This window comes from Achroia grisella, unplaced genomic scaffold, assembly GCF_030625045.1.
Source record: "Achroia grisella isolate CSIRO2021 unplaced genomic scaffold, CSIRO_AGI_Agris_v1 utg628, whole genome shotgun sequence".
Classification (NCBI taxonomy): domain Eukaryota; kingdom Metazoa; phylum Arthropoda; class Insecta; order Lepidoptera; family Pyralidae; genus Achroia; species Achroia grisella.
The window spans coordinates 323,223-343,752 of NW_026712968.1; the positions used below are offsets into that span (position 1 = coordinate 323,223).

The 20,530-nt window shown below is 34.5% G+C and overlaps 2 protein-coding genes across 2 annotated transcripts in view; one reads left to right on the forward strand and one right to left on the reverse strand.

Moving 5' to 3' along the window:
- The first annotated feature begins 128 nt into the window (after positions 1 to 128).
- LOC131849007 (bromodomain-containing protein 8) lies at positions 129 to 17,366 on the forward strand. The gene is made up of 18 exons (XM_059198978.1): positions 129 to 481; positions 1,279 to 1,459; positions 1,849 to 2,044; positions 2,700 to 2,801; positions 6,525 to 6,671; positions 7,278 to 7,434; positions 7,785 to 7,884; positions 8,944 to 9,003; positions 10,272 to 10,397; positions 10,891 to 11,000; positions 12,699 to 12,853; positions 12,930 to 13,075; positions 13,471 to 13,596; positions 13,940 to 14,012; positions 14,474 to 14,588; positions 15,236 to 15,370; positions 16,068 to 16,176; positions 16,424 to 17,366. The coding sequence occupies exons 1-18, from the start codon at positions 297 to 299 to the stop codon at positions 16,547 to 16,549; spliced, it is 2,349 nt and encodes a 782-aa protein (XP_059054961.1). The 5' UTR covers positions 129 to 296; the 3' UTR covers positions 16,550 to 17,366.
- A 2,638-nt stretch (positions 17,367 to 20,004) lies between these two features.
- The window catches only part of LOC131849006 (uncharacterized), a 53,894-nt gene continuing 53,368 nt past the window's right edge, over positions 20,005 to 20,530 (reverse strand). Inside the window, exon 47 of the mRNA XM_059198977.1 lies at positions 20,005 to 20,477. Within this exon, the coding sequence (XP_059054960.1) occupies positions 20,299 to 20,477 (179 nt within the window). The 3' untranslated portion in view covers positions 20,005 to 20,298. The remainder of the gene's footprint in view (positions 20,478 to 20,530) is intronic.

The window sequence follows — 20,530 nt, forward strand, 5'->3', positions numbered from 1 at the left end:
GTTGTCAGTGTGTGTCAGTGTGTCTATATGACAATATATGTAAATGTCAAATTATGCATCAATGCGTCATTGTATCATAGTCACAGAGTACTTCCGTAGTTTTGAATACATCGGTGTACACAAATTTTAAAATAATTAACCTGTATACATAATAATAATAATAATTAGATTTTAATATTACAAAATAAATAAAATTCGCAATTCTATTAAATATAGTTATATTAAATCGCTTAAAGTTTGATTGTGTTAATTGTAGTAGAAAGTTGTAATGGTATATATTAGAAATATAACCTAACATGAGCTCTATACAAGAAAGGTTACAACTGAAAAGAGTTCCACTGGACACTTGGATTATTAGGGAGCAGTTATGTCTCGCCTCCGCCGTGGTGAGGAGTGGCGATCAGAACTGGATGTCTGTATCACGGGCGCTGAAAACTATCGGAGAACAAAATAGACCAGCTGACTGGTATTCACAAAAGAGGTAGAGTCATTAACCTTTACTATGCTGTTTTAGAATGAGGCTTGCAAACAAAATGAAGACTGACTGATAGACGAAGTATGTCTGAATATTTCTTGTGAAGAAAATGTGGTTAATGATAAGGTCCTATAATGACACTGAGCTGATGCTAACTCACTGTAGTTGAATATCCTATATACAAGCACACACCCACAAACTTTCTTCTTCATACGCATATACTCACACAAACACACATACACTCATTGCTTTTTATTGTACTTTTTTGTAAATTATTTTGTAAGTTTTGTACCTTGTAATTGTACTGAAGCCTGTATAAAGTTAAAGTTTCTGTACTAAAAGATTTTTTATTCCTAGGACACAAGCCTTGAGATTTAGTGCAGGGATTTTTGTTAAAACATTTTATTTATATTCATTAATGTAAAAGTGTATACAAATAAATAATAAAAAAAATTGAGAGAAAATGTGTCTTATCATCTTTTTTATTTATTTATTTATTAGAAACCAAGAACATTACAATTTAATTTTCATTAATGTACATTGTAATATTAATCATACTATAGGTTTCACTTAATTGACACAAAGTATATTGTATTGGCTTGCGCTAAAACAAAACAACCAAATTGTGTTATTCTGATGTACAAGCTATTACTGTAAAATTTCATTAAAATCTTTTCAGTAGTTTACGGTTCTTAGTTATTGTAATATATATACAACTGAGAACCATAAACTGAATATATCTTAAGCTGTTCTTATATTAGTGCATTAAATATATAGTAACCAATGAATATCTTACCGTCCAGCTGTGCTGCACAATATGGGGCTTTATTGGAACATGTTGAAACTCCAAAACGCAAGAAGCGCAGTTCAGAGGGGGCGGTGGAGACACCACAGGAAAGCATACTAAAAAGACTGACACAAGAACGGATTGTTGAAATACAGAAGACGCTAGCAGAACTAAACCAGCAGTATGAACAAGTCACGGTAAACTCTTACTGACTCTTATTGTAATAACTGTTACTTCTATATATTTGAAATGTATCTTATGGTGTCTAATGGTGTGTGTGTGTATATGTCCCTTTGGGATTTGGGTATATGACCTACTTCGACAAGAAGCTAGGAACTTCAAATAATACAGTTGAGAGACAAATCAAAACTTCTTTATTCATGTAGGTCTATTACTGACTCTTATGATATGGCAAATCTACCATCAGTTCAGATTGCTTTTGAGCTGGGAACTGACAAGAAAGTCAGCTAGTAATTGTTTACAATAATACAGATTCATTTATAAATTATTAGAAATCTTCTAAAATTCTTGGAATACTAAATTGCCAGTAACATAAATATAACATAGTAAAAAAAATATATTTCAGAATGTCATAACGGAAGCACAAAACCCAGCTACCACAGAAGACCGCCTGCAAGAGATATGGGCGTCAATAGAGGCGGCGAAGCGAGCGAGGGAGCGAGAGAACGCTAGGCGCGCCGCCTGGTTGAAAGAAAGAGAGGAGAAGCGAGCCAGAGCGGACCGAACGTGGCGGCCGCCTCAGCAAACACCCAGCTCTCCAGGTACTAGATTTTTTTTCGTATATAATTGAAATGGCAATACTGTCTGTCTGGATTAATGGTAAGGGTTCATGTATAAATTACGTCACACGTTAGAGGGGACTGGAGGAGGTCCATACAGTGTGACAGTGTCTGCCAAGGGAAGAGAGGGGTCCTAAATGTCGTGACGTCATAAAACATAATTTTATCAAAACCAAATAGTCTAATCAGTGTTCGTAACCCTAACAGACCAGTCCCCACAAGCAGCACCCGTTCACGAGTATGACGGATGAGCCAGCCATCATTGCACTCAACCATAATATAAAACAAAACAATATTTCAATAATACAAAACGCAAGTTGAACTATTAATAATAATATATCAGGACAATTCACACAGCACCATCTAGTCCCAAGTTAAGTAGAGTTTGTATTGTGTGTACTTGACAACAGGTACCTATAAATATATATTTTTTTTGGAAATACAAAAAGTATTGGCCTGTATGTTTTCTATGTATAGTATGTATTTAAAAAAAAAAGTATCTAAGTATTTATATAAGTTGTCTAATACACATAGCACAAGCTCTACTTAACATGGTTAAGATAGCGCTGTGTTAATTGTCTAAAATTATTATTATTACAAATGGCTATTCTATTCTATTTAAAAATGTTGACTACAGCGACAACAGCACCGCCATCATCCCCTCTGCTGACGTCACTGCTGAAATCATCCCCCGTGGTGACAACACCCCAACACATCAGCCACCCCGCCAACGTAGTCGGTGAGTTTATATGCTATTTATAACATTTGTAGCTGAATCACCACCTAATGTCATTTTAGGAATGATCGATACGTATCGATATTTACGAATAGGGATGGGCGAGTTGATGTAGACTAAAATAAAAGTAGTCTATAAATTGCCGTGTTACAATATAATATTGCTGTGTTACAGCAATATTCAGAAATTTGGCCAAAATGTGATGAATGATAATTTGATTTAATCGCGTTATATTATAAAAAACTCTAATTAAAAAGCATAAAAAATCCGTTTTTTTAAAAGTTCCACGAGCTGTATAAATCTTTTTATAAAATAATATTTTTATCCTGGACAATACACACAGCGCCATCTAGTTCCAAGCTAAGCAGAGCTTGTGTTATGAGTAGTAGATAACTGTTTCTTTTTTTGTAAACACATACATAATATACTAGCTTTTGCCCGCGGCTTCGCTCGCGTTAATTTATCCCCTTAGGGGTGGAATTTATCAAAATGCTTTCTTAGGGGATGCTTACGTCATAGTAGCTTTATGCATGCGAAGTCTCAGCCCGATCGGTTTAAAATTGACAAAGTTTCATAAAAACTTACATCCTCTATTTTATCCCCTTGGGGATAGAATTAATCAAAATCCATTCTTAGTGAATGCGTAACATCTACCCGCATGCCAAATTTCGGTCCGATCCGTCCAGTGGTTTGGACTGTGCGTTGTTAGATCACTATGTCAGTCAACTTTATGTTACATATATTTAGATACTCTTATATTATGTATGTATTTAAAAAATATCGAATAATATCTACGAATTGTCTAGTACCCATAATACAAGCTCTGCCTACCAGGGCACTAGATGGCGCTGTATAAATTGTCCAGGATTAATATTACTATAATTATCGAAGTCTGTATTGATGTTTTTCTAATATCGGTCATCCCTAAGTTAATCGTCGTAAGTTCAATCCACACCAGTGCGCTTTTAATTGCGTTTACTTTGTTTGGCTGGTAGCTGATGTAATGAGGAGTAACTTAGGCTACTTTTATTTTAGAAAATAAAGTTAAATAACCACGCGGACGAAGTCGCGGGAACAGCTAGTAATGTTATATAAATATTATTGTAATTTTTTGCATGCCGGAAATGGCAAATGTTTGGAATAATTATAATTTTAAGACCATTATGTACACATGTACCAGTAAATAAATTGAATTGAATGTGAACAGTACTATGGAATACTTGATCCTATTCGTCTACGTGAACTACGCCAATGGCGCGACGCAAGATGAACCTAAAAGAGCACTGGTGTAGATACACTATCATTCGTTAACCATCTTGAGATCATTGTGCTATGTTTTTTATGTTACAATCTTCCTCGCCTTGGTCATGTCATTTTGGTGTCGGCCTTAATATATACATGGGATTTAGTGGGATTAAACAATAGCTTGCTATCTACAAAACTTCCAGTCCAGCTTTTTATAGACATTTTACAGAGTGTAATTTACTTTTCGGCACTTTAAATTGATTAACTTTCGGTTCTATACGAACTTTTTACATAGCACATAGTACATAGTGAATTTTCTGCGCAATTTTTTATCTTTTAGTTCCAGACGAACTTTTACATAGTGTAGTCAATCTTCTGCACTTTCAATTTTTGAACTTTTAGTTCTGAAGATAGATAGATTATTTTATTTGCTTCAACATTTACTACAACAGTACAAATGCATGCAAATTATAATTCATAACAATTACTTTTACAATTACATATGACTTATTTCCTCTTATTAATTGTTTAACCAGTTATTGAATGTTTTTTCTATTTTATTATTTAATTGAATTAGTGCTAATCGATAGTTTGTATTCACACACTTAAACTTAAATTGTAAGTAAGAATAAATTATTTAAAAGAGCAACACACAAGTTATTTGCTCGTTCTTCTTGTGATGAGACAGCTTTCCGAATGAGCGGTACATTAAAAAAAATGTGATGACTATTCAAAAGTGCTTCAATGTAAGTTTATTTGAATAAATGATTAAAAAAGAATTAAATTACATTATAAATAAGAATATTAAATGTCAGGTCAATTCTCACAAAGAGTAACAGCATTTTTTAATGAGCCATTGGTGTAATTTTTTTTAATCAACATGAATTACCTGTTGTATTTTATTATATATTTGTACGGAGCTGAAGTGGGTTAATTTTATGCAAGTTAGTTCTACACGATGGCATTTTAAATTTATTTATTTATACTCTTTATTGCACCAATTACAGAACAAAAAAAAACAATTAAAATAGAAAATATACTGATACAAAATACGGTCTTATCGCTAAGCAATCTCTTCCAGACTACCTTTAGGTGGATAGAGAAATAAAAATAAGAACAGGGTAGGTGGCGCACGTAATAAATAAAAATAAATATATTACTAGCTGTCCCGGCAAACGTTGTTTTGCCTTAAAATAAAGAAAAAAATAGAGGTGGACTACCCCTAACATTTAGGGGGATGAAAAATAGATGTTGGCCGATTCTCAGACCTACTCAATACGCTCACAAAATTTCATGAGAATCGGTCAAGCTGTTTCTGAGGAGTATGGGAACGAAAACTGTGACACGAGAATTTTATATATAAGATGTATCAAATATATATAAATATAAATAATATATATATGTTAATACATATCTACATACATATTAATTTAGTAGGGTCTCTTTGTGTAAGTTTTCTATTATCGTTTATTTTGTCATATATATATAAATGTTTTTTTACAAACATACCTATTTCATAACAGGCAGTAACAATTAACACACCAATTTTTTTTAATAACGGTCTACATGAGTGCAACGTCATACTTTCATACTTTTCTTACAATGGTCCTACCATTGTAAGAAAAGTATGAAAGTATGACCATGTAAGAACGTTCTACCAAGTATGAGAAACTAATAATAAAAAAACAACTATCTCGAATTATGGCGTGACCAGGGGAAATAGGATTATATCTTCTAATATATAAAGTTCTCGTGTCACGATGTTTGTAACAAAATTTCTCCGAAAAGCTTGACCAATTTTTATGAAAATTTATAGTAGTAGTCTGAGAATCGGCTACTATCTATTTTTCACACTCCTAAGTGCTGTTTCACACCCCTGGCATTTTTTTATTATTTAGACATTTTTTTTTTAATTTGGCATTCAAATTAATATATCCAACCCTAAATTTTCATCCTTTTATCAGCAACCCCTATTTTTTAATACCAATATAAATGTATATGACAAAACAGCGTTTGCGGGCTCAACTAGTATGTATATATATCTCTTAACAATAGTCCCCAAAATAGCTCATAATATTAGTAAGATAATAAACAACTAGCTTACCAGCGCAACTTCGTCTGCATTTCATTTCCCCAACTTTTGCAATATTTTTCATTGTAGCTCCGCTCCTATTGGCCGTAATGTAATGTTATATAGCTTAAAGCTTTCCTCGATAAATGGACTATCCAATACAATGCAAACGGTAGGAAAAAATAAATAATGTAAAAACTTGACGTTTATAAGCGGCTAAATTGTCCTACATGAATAAATGATTTTGAATTTTTGAAATTTCAATTTGAACCAGTAGTTCCTGAGACTAGCGCGTTTAAACAAACAAACTCTTCAGTTATAGATAAGTTATTGATAAGGTAAATTAGGGTTTATTAAACTTCATTCACACGTTGCTTCCCTACCCCCCACCCCCCTTAAATCTTCAATAGAGACAATATCACCTTCAGCAACAGCGCCCACGTTGTCGATGCTGCTGGAAAAGTCAGCACCGTCTGGAGCCACGCAGCATGAGAGCAAGCATGCAGCCATCGAGCACATCAAGAGCCAGCTGGTGCAGCTTGAACAGCAGCTCAAGGGTACGTCTCTTGTATTTTTTATAATAATAATAAAACACTCTACACCACCCGAAAGGCTGGCTTTGAATACCTGTAGAACTGTCCGAAAATTCCTATAATAGACGAAAAGGGGTGAAACCGCGTGGGGTCAACCTGACATGGTACAATGTAAAGGGTCATTAGTCCACATTATTAACAACCCCCTTTCTCCTGTCAGTAGAACTGTTCATGTATATAGGCGATAGTTACTACCATCCCCTCCGATCGATCCCTCGTCAAATTCAAGCAGCGATCGAAATTACGACGATCTGAGCCGAGGTTCGAACACCTAGCGGTGCCCTCAGACTAAAGTCGTATCCGTCAGGCGGGAGTTGGCCTGCAGCCGCTCCATAAGTCCTTCCTTTGGTTTGGAGTGCCATCTGCACTCGCCCCTTATCGTCCGGTGAAGCTGTAAAGGCCAGCTGCGGCCAACAGCATTAGAGTAGTCTGGAAAAAAACGTTACCACTTACCATCAGGTCGGCCAACAGACTCTTTTGCCATTCCAATTTCAAATACTTGGGACCAGATGGCGTTGTGTAAATTTTCCTGTGATATTATTATTACTAACTATTGTTGTCTCTCTCCAGCAAGTACAAGTGCATCTCCCGTCCCACTCGCGCAGCCTCCCGCGGCCCCGTCTGTTGATATAGATGATATAGAAATAAAAGCAGAGGATGTATACGCATTTAGAGACATTGATTTGCACATACCACCTGTGACTTCTATGCACAAAGGGAATACACGGTAAGCAAATACAATTTTTTTATTTTATTAACTTATTCAAAATATTTTTTTATTGTGTTTAAATTTTAAGTTATTATAAATAATGTTAATAATACTTACTTCCTTACTAATAATATTTTAAATGCGAAAGTGACTCTGTCAGTCTGTCTGTCAGGCTATTACGACAAAACTACCGAACCGATTTATGTGAAATTTATAGGGTAGAATTTATTAAGAGAAAGGATATAGGCTACTTTATAATGCCTACAGTAAATAACCATAGAAAACGTCAATCTTATTGTATTATATTGTTATTTTTTAATATTTATTTCTTATATAATTTTTCAAACACTAAGATGTTCATGTTTTAGGATTGTTGATAAACCAGTATTCAAGAAAGACGAGGCTGAAATGGCCCTTGAAATGCCCGGTGTCAGCGGTGCTGGGGAACAAATTGAGCAAGTCGTAAAGGTATTTTATATTTATAGCATAGGAGACAAACGAGCATGCGGCTCACCTGATGGTAAGTGATTACCGCCGCCCATGAACACCCGCAACAGCAGGGGAATTGCAAGTGCATGTTTATAATTAGCTGACCCGCACAACGTAGTCCGCATCACACTTACCTGACATTTATCATTATATTTCGCCCAATTTACATAATATCTTTTTAAATTATAACCTATGATTCTGATGTATAAACTATATTACTGTAAAGCTTAATTAAAATCCGTTTAGTAGTTTTTGTGTGAAAGAGTAGCAAACATCCATCCATACTCACAAACTTTCGCGTTAATAATATTAGTAAGATATTTCGCTGCCTTGCCTTTATCCCATTATTTGTGTTTGCAGTATGTCATTCTCCTCCACTGATCTCTATCAGGCCGTCATATCTGAGCATACTTTCCTTTTATTCATATCTTTCACACAATCCATCCATCTTTTTTTCGGTCGTCCTCCGTTTCCATCCATCCACGTTCATATTATACACTCTCTTTAAGACATGATCCTCGCTCCTCCGCATACCATGTCCATACATATCTTATCTATACATCTATACATATAAATAAAATTGGAGTGACTGTTTGTAATATTTAAATAATCGATTTTTACTACAAGCATATGAATATAAATAAGATACATACACCAAAATACATTTTTTACAATCTTTTTTTGTTTGTTCCGGCTAATCTCTGAAATGGCAGGACCGATTTTGACAGAACTTTTTTTGGCATGTAGCTGATGTAATAAGGAGTTAAGCTACTTTTATTTAAAAAAAACTTTTATTCTAGGAAAATAAAGCTAAATTCCACGCGGACAAAGTCGCGGGAACAGCTAGTTAATATTATAAACGCGAAAGTTTGCGAGTATGGATGGATGTTAGTTTGTCTTTCACTGTGTCACGTGGAATAGAATCGAATATTTATTCGTATTTCGTGTATCGGAACATCCCTAGAGTATAGACTCTAGGACTACCAGACTCTAGATCGTTAATGTAGGAAAAAATTAAGGTTTTTTTTCATATTTTAGGAGGAACCTGAATCTACTGAGACTGTTGCTGAAGAAATGGTCACGACAGGAATCGAAGTGGTAACTACATTTTTTTTTATATATAATTGTAACGGTAAAGGGGTTTATGGTAAGTGGTAACCGTCGCTACAACACACAACAGCAACGGACATGATGCTAAAATGTCCAGACATGTGGCGGCGTGGTGGGCCGGGTCATTGGGCTCCCTATAATATGGTCGAGCACAGTGATGGCTACCTCATCCGTCATACTCGAGAACGAGTACTGTTTGATGTAATCACTACGACTAATTTACTCTTATTTAGTTACTCAACCAGTTGGTTGTATAATTAATATTTTTTCTATTTGAGTATTTAATTTAATTAGTACTAATTAATAGTTTGTATTCACACACTTTAACTTAAAAATGTAAGTAATAATAAAATTATTTAAAAGAGCAACACACAAGTTTCTTCCTAGTTTTCTTGTGATGAGACAGCTTTCCGAATGAGCGGTAGATTGAAAAAAATGTGATGACTATTCAAAAGTGCTTCAATGTAAGTTTATTTGAATTAATGATTTTCTATTCTATTCTATTCTATTTGTGTGATGCTATACCTCTTATGTTGCTTTTCTGAAGCACTAAGGTGTCTTACCTCTTATCCTGTTTTTTTTTATTGGAGGGTTTGGGTTATTGTCAGGTGCATGGACCTGTAGCACTGCGACCTATATAGATCTACTAGCTTTTGCCCGCTGCTTCGCTCGCGTTAATTTATCTCCTTAGGGGTGGAATTTATAAAAATCCTTTCTTAGGGGATGCCTACGTTATAGTAGTGCTTTATGCATGCAAACTCTCAGTCCGATAGGTTTAAAATTGACAAACTTTCATACAAACTTTCATCCCCTTGGGGGTAGAATTAATCAAAATCCATTCTTAGCGGAGGATGCCTACGTCATAACATCTACCAGCATGCCAAATTTCAGCCCGTTCCGTCCAGTGGTTTAGGCTGTGCGTTGATAGATCACTACGTCAGTCACCTTTGAGTTATATATATTTAGATACTCTTATATTATGCATGTATTTAAAAAATATCAAAGAATATCTACGAATTTTCTAGTACCCATAACACAAGCTTTGCTTACCATATAGATCACTTATACCATCATCACAGATAGATCACTATGTCAGTCACCTTTGAGTTATAGGTATTTAGATTGTGCTCGCTCTTTTTCAAAGTTCACTACCTAGACTCGTCAGGTACAAGAATTAAAGGATTTGAAGGATATAGACTTTAAGATAGGCCACTGAGGCCGTCAAATACTAACAATTTCGTCTCTTACATCATCAGCCGTCCCAGGAGCCAGCTGTTTCGTCGCCACCGTTGCCGGAAGCAGCGCCGGAGGTCAAAATCTCATTCCCGGAAGTGAAATTCCCCACGCCGGAAATTAAGGTCATACAGCCGGATGAACAGAAGGTACGCACACATTACAAGTATATACAATTGACACAACAATAATTTTTTGTCATTATTGTTGTGTCAATTGTATTTTTTCTATTCTGAAGTTGCATTTTTAAATACGTATTATAAAACTTTAAATAGAAAGTTCGTATGTTTGTCTAAATTCAATACTTTCATCACATAAAAATAGCTAGTATTTCATACATTTAAATGTTTTTAGACTAGATAGATAGAAATTTTTTAACTTTTTGCCACGCACAACCACATTGTGGTATCACCTTCCTGCAATGGTATTTCCGAACCGATACGATATTGAAACCTTCAAGAAAAAAGCTTATTCCTTTTTAAAAGGCCGCCAACGCACGTGCAATTCCTCTGGTGTTGCGGGTGCTCATGGGCGGCGATACTCACCATCAGGTGAGCCGCATGCTCGTTTGTCCCTTGTGTTATAAAAAAAAAGAAAATGGATATACATGGAATGGTTACATATACATATATATACATACAGGTTAAAGAAGAGATAAAAGAACCGGAGGCACCTCCTCCAGACCCTGAGCAGAGTCAGCAAGTAGACGTTGCTGAAGAGGAAGTCTCAATATCGGCAACAGAGGATCAAAGGTATGTTTACAAAGCTACTATATATTATTGACAACCTCGGTGTCCAGTGGTTTAGTACACTTTACTTCCGATGATCACGGGTTCGATTTCTCGCACGGTGCGATATTTAGTATTCATGAGTATGATTATTTGTATCGATCTGAGTTTTTTCTATGTATTTACAAAAAAAAAGAATTTCTATCAGTTTTATCTAGTACCCATAACACAAGCTCTGCTTGGCTTGGGACTAGATGTCGCTGTGTGAAATGTCCATTGTGGTTAAAAAAATCTATGTATTTATATCAGTTGTCTAGTAGGCAAACACAAGCTTTGCTTAGGTTGGGACTAGATGTCGCTGTGTGAAATGTCCATTGTGGTTAAAAAAATCTATGTATTTATATCAGTTGTCTAGTAGGCAAACACAAGCTTTGCTTAGGTTGGGACTAGATGTCGCTGTGTGAAATGTCCATTGTGGTTAAAAAAATCTATGTATTTATATCAGTTGTCTAGTAGGCAAACACAAGCTTTGCTTAGGTTGGGACTAGATGTCGCTGTGTGAAATGTCCATTGTGGTTAAAAAAATCTATGTATTTATATCAGTTGTCTAGTAGGCAAACACAAGCTTTGCTTAGGTTGGGACTAGATGTCGCTGTGTGAAATGTCCATTGTGGTTAAAAAAATCTATGTATTTATATCAGTTGTCTAGTAGGCAAACACAAGCTTTGCTTAGGTTGGGACTAGATGTCGCTGTGTGAAATGTCCATTGTGGTTAAAAAAATCTATGTATTTATATCAGTTGTCTAGTACCCATAACACAAGCTCTGCTTAGGTTGGGACTAGATGTCGCTGTGTGAATTGTCCATTGTGGTTAAAAAAAATCTATGTATTTATATCAGTTGTCTAGTATCCATAACACAAGCTCTGCTTAGGTTGGGACTAGATGTCGCTGTGTGAATTGTCCATTGTGGTTAAAAAAATCTATGTATTTATATCAGTTGTCTAGTACCCATAACACAAGCTCTGCTTAGGTTGGGACTAGATGTCGCTGTGTGAATTGTCCATTGTGGTTAAAAAAATCTATGTATTTATATCAGTTGTCTAGTATCCATAACACAAGCTCTGCTTAGGTTGGGACTAGATGTCGCTGTGTGAATTGTCCATTGTGGTTTAAAAAAATCTATGTATTTATATCAGTTGTCTAGTAGCCATAACACAAGCTCTGCTTAGGTTGGGACTAGATGTCGCTGTGTGAATTGTCCATTGTGGTTAAAAAAATCTATGTATTTATATCAGTTGTCTAGTATCCATAACACAAGCTCTGCTTAGGTTGGGACTAGATGGCGCTGTGTTAATTGTACAGGGTTATTATTATTGTTGTTATTTAACTTGAAAGCGTCAGGTCCGTCAAGGTTTACTACTCAAAATTACTGCCAAGTGATCGAACGCTGTTAGCCGCAGTTGGCCTTTACAGCTTCACCGGAAGATACGGGGCGAGTGCAGTATTTATATCAGTTGTCTAGTACCCATAACACAAGCTCTGCTTGGGTTGACATTGTCCATTGTGGTTAAAAAAATCTCTAAGCGGTATGACTTATGGAGCGGCTGAAGGCCAACTACCGCCTGACGGATAGAACTTTAGTCTGAGGGCACCACTAGGTGATCGAACCTCGGCTCGGGCCGCAATAGTTAATAATAAACAGAATGTTTTGTTTCCGTTAGCGAGCAGTCTGAACCGCAACCGGAAGTGATATCCCCGCGACCGGCAGAACCGGAAACAGTTGAGGAACCTGCTGAAGAGTTGGTGGAAGCCCCTAATCCTGACGACATACCATTGCCTAAGGAACCGCAGCCCGAGATTGAAGAATTATCTGAAGGTGATTGATCTTTTTACACACAACATATATTTATATACATAAACATATAATTATGTAACTTTTATTATTATAACAGTACCATTACCAGAAGAAACTCCGCCGCCGGTGTCGGCAGAATTAAAAGACGACACTGAGGAGCAGCCAGAAGTAGATGACACTCAAGAAGAGAGCAATATACAAGAGCAGACCACAGAAGAGATCAAGAAGGAAGATGATGCTGAAGTAAGTTTTTAGTCCTTCGCAAATTGTCACATACACATGGTCTAGCAGTTTACTACTCCGGCTTTTTCCTGATGGTCGCAGGTTTGATTCTAAATAATTGTTGACCTCTACGCGGACCCTTGGAAACCATCGTGGTAAATTGTCATTTACCAAGAAGGGCTCACTAGTAATTTGTCAAGATGTGCTAACTGACCTTACTTCATGCTTATCTTATCATCCTCAACTGGTGCCCCGCCAGTGGAAACCGTTAGCGCAGGTGGGTGCACCATTCCATTATCATCCATAAAAAAATATCCGCTTTTGGGGAATGCGGATATTTTTTCCCTGCATAGTTTGGAGCCAGATATAGCTGTGTATAGACATTGAGGTATTGACCCTATTATGATTGTTGCCAGGATTCAATACCACTCAAGGATATGATGAAGGAAGTCCAGCCAGCCCAGGACGTGGTGGTGAAGGAAGAGAGACCGGCAGAGGTAGAAGACACACACACAGAAACTGATGATGATACCCCAATGGAGGTGAGATCATACATACATTATGTATGGGTTCATACAAATATTGCATTAGAAAGGAAAAAAAATCTTTCCCTTTACAGTAAAAACAAAAACAAAATTTTTTTTTGTATATATAGAAAGAAAGAAAGAAAGAAAAATATTTTATTTTGTAACAAAAATACAATATATATATATATAAATTGACCTGTCAGTGTTAGTTGCGTTACTTTACCGAAAAGGCTTAACAAATTTTGATGAAATTTTAAATACGCTCAGTAGGTCTGAGAATAGCTTGTTATATTTTTTTTATAACCCTAAGTGAGTATTTAAATTAAAATATAATTTTAATGTAAAATTATTCTTTCAGTTGAGCCGCGAAGAAGAGAAGGACGGTAAAAAGAAGAGAGACTACTCCCGGAAGAAGAAGTCTGATTCTAGAAGTAAGTGACATCATTCTTTTGTTTACTTACTATAGATTTCGTTACAAAATTATCTGCAGTGACTACCAGAAGGCTAGTGTAGACGTGTACATTTGGAATTACTTGTCCTAATAATTATTTATAACATAATGTCGATTTTCATCCCCTATTTTATTTTACCTTTATAGCATTTTTACAAACTTTGTATGTAATGTTTATTTATATTTAATCAACAGTGAGAAAAATAACTTTCAAGCTTCTACCTTTGGAAATTAGCCTAAAAAATAAGTTATAAAAACTTCTAGCTTTAAAAATAACTGTACTTTCATACAATCTTTCATTTCCTCTTTCAACCCCTTACAACCCTTTTGTTTTATTTATATTTAATCAACAGTTTAAACAATAGGTTTCAAGCTTCTACCTTTAAAAATGACGATACCTCTATGAATATAGATATATTGAGTGTGTATTCACCATTGCAGCTTGTTCCGGTTCTGAAAGTGCGGCAGAAGCGAGCGCACCGGACTCGCCGAGCGGAAGTGACGCCGAGCGACAACACCGGCTGTGGAAGAAGTCCGTCATGTTGGTATACAGCAGGTGAGAGGCGGAGACGTTGTAATTTGAATTTTATGTCTATTTATATAAACTTGTTATTTACTTACGAATTGTGGAATCCAGAAGGAAAGGGAAAGACCAACACACAGATATACAGATATATACTATATCAAGAAATTAAGTATGTATACTATCAACCTTACATTGACAACAGCAATATAACACAATACATTTGCTCATAAGTATATTTTTAAGACGCCAAATGATTCGCTTACTAATTACTTTTTCTGAAAAGTTGTTATGTAAGTTTTTTTTATTCTGTATATATTATTGATATTTTTTTTTATTATAGTTACGTCCTTATTTCCATAAACTGAAGGTCCATGCCCTTTTTTGCAATTATTTTTTTAATTCAGTCTTTCTATTATATATTTTTTCACGCCTTCATTGCTCCACGAATAATATACAGTGTGGCTTCCCGCAGTAATTTTTTTTATTTTTCTTTTTTTTCATCTTTTTTATTCTCTTTTGTCTGGTTTTTTTTACTTCTTTTATATAATTGATATTACATACTTCGTCATTTTATATGAAATATTTTATTATTCTCACTCCTGTTGTCAACACGCCAACCAAACCAAGTAAAAAGTTGGAGAAGGCATACGATGTTCTAAATACATTGAATTCCTCAGATTGTGTGCACATAAGTACGCGTCGCTGTTCCTGCGGCCAATCAGTGATGAAGAGGCGCCAGGGTACAGCCTGGTGGTGAAGAGGCCCATGGATCTGACCACCATCAGGCGGCACATAGACGCGGGCACCATACGGTAAACATAGTGGCTGCGATTATTTAAATGACAAACGTGCATGGCAATAGTTGTTCATGCACGGGATTTTCATTTAATATTAGACATAGACACCTATATAACTATAGAATATAAATAAAATGGCTTTAAAAGAAATAAGTTGAGTTTATGTCAGTTCTTCTCAATTAAATCTGTATCTGAAACTTGACGTTCATAAGCGGCTAAAATGTTCTACATGAATAATAATAATAAATCTATTTATTGCCAATATTAGTATAGTAATATAGTTACACATTTATACATATTTATTATGATTGGCAATAGGTACAAACTCAGCTATTGAATAATAAATTATTGATTGATTGATTTAAACCCGAAGCAAATTCTCATTCGAAGAAAAACTCTCCACTGTGCATTATCATTCATGATAACAATATAGTAACATGTATATAATACTGTACTGGCTAATCAGAAATGTAGTTTTTAATCTAAATTCGTATTAAAATTTATATAGTTGTTGTATTGTACATTCTTGTTTATACTTCACTGTTTTGACAATCATTTCCTAATACATATATCTCTGCATTCTAAAAATATTTACCTATAGGTATACATATAAAATAAAACTACAACAATAATGATATTTTTACTATCAGCTCTAATAATAGTGATATCCAATAATTGAATATTTACTAATAGTTTTTATTTATAATTCCAGAACCACGGCGCAGTTCCAACGTGACGTGCTGTTGATGCTGTCAAATGCGCTAATGTACAACAGCAGTGAGCACAGCGTGTACACAATGGCTAAAGAAATGCACGAAGAGGTAATTATAATAAAAGAAAACAAATAAAACATTATTTTTACCGCACCGGTGGTGGGCACATCGCCTTCACTGACGGTCACGGGTTGGATTACTGTATTGTATTATGGACTCTATTCTCGTCTTAGGATTACTGAACAAACATTTGTATTCCTGACTATGATTGTTTATTCTATTCCACACTGGTCCACCATCATATACCTTTAACACGCGGGTGCACCATACAATTATCACACAATAAAAATTACAGGCTCAAGGTCAGCTGGGGATGCTGTTGGCTGCGCAGGCGCACGCAGGACTGTCGTCTCCCCCGCGCCGCAAAAGAAGACGTCCAGCCTCCCCCCACCAGCATCACTCGCGTCCAAGGCACAACTGAACATCAGCCTTATGAATACCTTAGTGTTAAGGAAAATAATGTGAAAGTGTGAGGTAAAAAAAGGTCAAACAATTGTATGCTTCTGTTAGGACATGGGCGTAGCCAGCCATGGGCTCAAAAATTCAAATATCATTTATTAATGTAGGACATTTTAGTCGCATATGAACGTCAAATGTTTTATATTTTTCCCCTACCATCCAGTTCAGCATACAGATCTAGTTGAGAAGAACTGGTAAGAAACTCAAATGAGTTGCTTATTTTAAATTATTCACTAATTATTTTTGGTGTTTTTACACCGTACAAAAATAGAGGCCAGCAGCAGTTCAAGCAACAGCAGTAGAATTTTCTAGAAAAAGATACAAAATAGGAGCAGAAACTATTAACAATGCTCAGTTTTCCTAGTCGGCTGACTCTACACGAATTTGAATAATGGACTCTATATGTAACAGCAATAGACTCATTTTAACAATTAGTCATTTGTCTCTTACCTTCAAAAGTTCGAGAGAAAAGGGCCATTCAAACTTACACAAGTTAAGGGGAGAAAGTGTGACATTAACAAGGCGAGTCTTCCAATAGGATTTTAGATTTTGTGAGCTCACACTTAAATTTTAGTAATAAAACATGTAATTTTAAATTTAAATGTGAGGTAGAAATGACTGAAATTGATGGATGGCCCCAATTAACAATTCAATAACTAAATTATTAAATTTACGCAAGGAGGTATGACCATTATTAAAATATTTCCAACATTTTAAATTTTAGGTAACAATAAAGTTAACATGTAAGTAAGCCTTTTTAGAAAATAAACGATTTTTACTCAAGTTCATTTCTTCTTTTGTCATTTGTATTTCTTAAAAATATAAATACCTGTACTTTATTAATTTTGTGTTAATGTGTTTTATATAAACACTCAAAGATGTGTAATTAATATTAATTACCGATAGTACCACAACCATATTAATAATACAAAATCCTGGCAACATCGGAAACTTTGTCTCCGGGATTAAAAAACAGACTATAGATAGATTGGGATAAAAAAATAAAACACATATTAGCTTTAATATACATTTTACTTATATTTAAAATTATATTACAACCTTTATGTATTTAGGATACCTGCTTAAACCTCGCGGCCCTGTTTACATGGATCGCGAGTAACGTATGGGTATATAAACACAATTGGCGCTTAAACGGTACTAATCCATTGATACACATATGAATAGACCCACGGATATCCGTACATCGGATATCATAATATCCTACACGTCATTATCATACGATTTATGGATATAAATCTATCCCTTACTTTATTCACATATAACATCGATCTGACGGATGTTTTATAAAAATCCGTTGAAATAAATTAATTTATACATTCCATTTATCGTACAGGCGGGAAATATATCGTTTCTCACCATTTGATCTTTGATAACACACAATGTGTGTGTCTTTGTGTGTAACATATATATCGCACACCTAGTATAAACTTTGGAAAATCCACTCTAAATATTTTATTTTAAAGTACAATTTCAATTTTTTAATAATTTTGTAGCTAAGCATACAATACAGGATTAACTAAAAAATACAAACTTTGGAAAATCCACCCTATACTTTTAACTTTAAAGTAAAATTTCAAAAATTTGATAGTTTTGAATGATTCCTACACTACTCGATTAACACAAAAATTACAAACATTGGACAATGGACACAAAAGTCTTAATTTTAAGGGTATAATTTAAAAATAATTTGATGAATATTTTTGAATGAATCATACAATACTGAAGCAACTAAAAAATTACAAACATTGTAAAATTCACACTGTAATTTTAATTTTAAAGTATAATTTGAAATATTTTATAATTTTGGAGCCAATGATACAATATTGGATTAACACAAAAATTACAAACAGTGCAAAAGAAACCCTATACGTGGTTTTATATCTCTCAGTTACTACAATATTGAACTAGGTATGCGATAAGAGTATATATATAAATTGTTACAACCTCAAGCGCATTGGATCCGAATAGAGAAACTACGGTTTGAGTGTGCAAGTAAAAGTAAGCCTTATTTACAAGGGAGCAGACTTGTCCCACATGCGCTTGTGTTTCTGTATATTATATATAAATGTATATATATAATATACATTTTTTTTCTAGTCCTTATTAACAAAGTCAAGTCCAGCTTATACACAAGTCTTTTAAGTAATAAATAACTTAATTATAATACTCGAAACGTATTAAAAATCAAATTGGAGTGTTCTGTCACTTTCTTGCATATGAAGAAGTTAAGTACAGAATAAAGAGATGTATATACATATATATAATATTTTTTATGTCCATTTTAACAAAGTCAAGTCCATAACTTATACATAAGTGTGATAAATTACTTATTTATAAAACTCGAAATGTATTTAAAAATCCAATGAGTGTTCTGTCACTTTCTTGCATATGATAAAGCTAAGTACAGAACAAGGAGACGTATATAAGATGCATTTTTATGTCCGTATTAACAAAGTCAAGTTTATATAGTCTTTTATATTATAATTCACTTATTCATAAAACACAAAACGTATTAAATGATTGATATAACAATCCTTTGGAGTGTTCTAGCACAGGAAGAAAATAGAGAGGTACAGGGCAAATAGATGTGACTAAATATAGATTTATGGTTGGTATTGTACTTGCAACTATGAATAAGTGACATATTCAACTCTTATATTTGTCAAAATTGGGACTAGTTTCTACCGAAAAATTATTATTCACTTTTATTAAATTACTATGAGATTTTTTTAAATAAATAACCTTAGACAAGCCTCTCTATATATTCCCAAACTAACTAGAGTTTGTGATATGACTACTAGTATTGTGTATAAAGATAGAAACACAGTCATAATGAAGACAAAGACGTAAACGGGCGGCCTTATCGTGAAAAAGCGATCTCATTCTGGCAAAATTAGAAAAGAAGTGATTAGATTTGCATATGATAGAGGCGTAAAATATATATGTGTGTGTATGTTTAATATAAAGTATGATAGCAACGATATAAAGAACAAAAAATTATTAATCTAAAAGAAGAACAAACTCAGATCTGAAATTGATATATGAATACTATACGTGTAACAATAATTGGTAATTTACAAATAAATTGGTTTAGTTTATAACAAATATTTGAGCCCAAGAATAAACATATAATAAAATAGTACATACTTTTGATTACTATAAATTAAACAGGATTGGTAATTTAAAAACTTCTAAATCGGATTACAACTAGTTTAGTGCGGACGCTTGCAAGACTGTAAACTATGAAATAAACTATAAACTTTCTTTCGTGAAACCCGGACGTGTGGCAACATGTTTAAAAGTACTAATGGCAAATTGAGATACATACAATGTTTTTTAATTATGGCGTTTTACGGATCTGGATACTAGCTCCTTTTAATAATAATAATAAATAATATACCTGGACAGTTAAGAGATTGCTATCTAGTCCCAAGGTAAGCAGAACTAGTGTTATGGATACTGGACAACTGATATAAATACTTAGATTTCTTTTTAATACATACATAATATACATAGAAAACAGCCAGACCGATACAAACTACTCATGAATTTGTACCGTGCGAGGAATCGAACCCACGAGCATTGGAAGTAAATCGGTGTGCGAAACCGCTAGACCACCGAGGCCGTCATCATCCTTTTTGATCCCATTGTACAATGAAAGTTGCTATTCGTGCTTAAACTTCGTTTTTTTTAATTATAGTTTTGTTTCATACCAACTCCGATGTCCTTAACATCGAGTGGAACTTTAGGCTTGTGTTGCGGTTGTTCGTAGTAATAATCGAATCGTTTGAACGACTCAATGTCTCGTTCTGTTCTATCTAGTGTTGATAGATTGCTGATGCTTCGGTCCGGTTGGTATACGCTGGTTTCTGTAGACAGCGGTACAGTCAGCTCAGTTAGTCAATGTCTGCCGACTGTACAA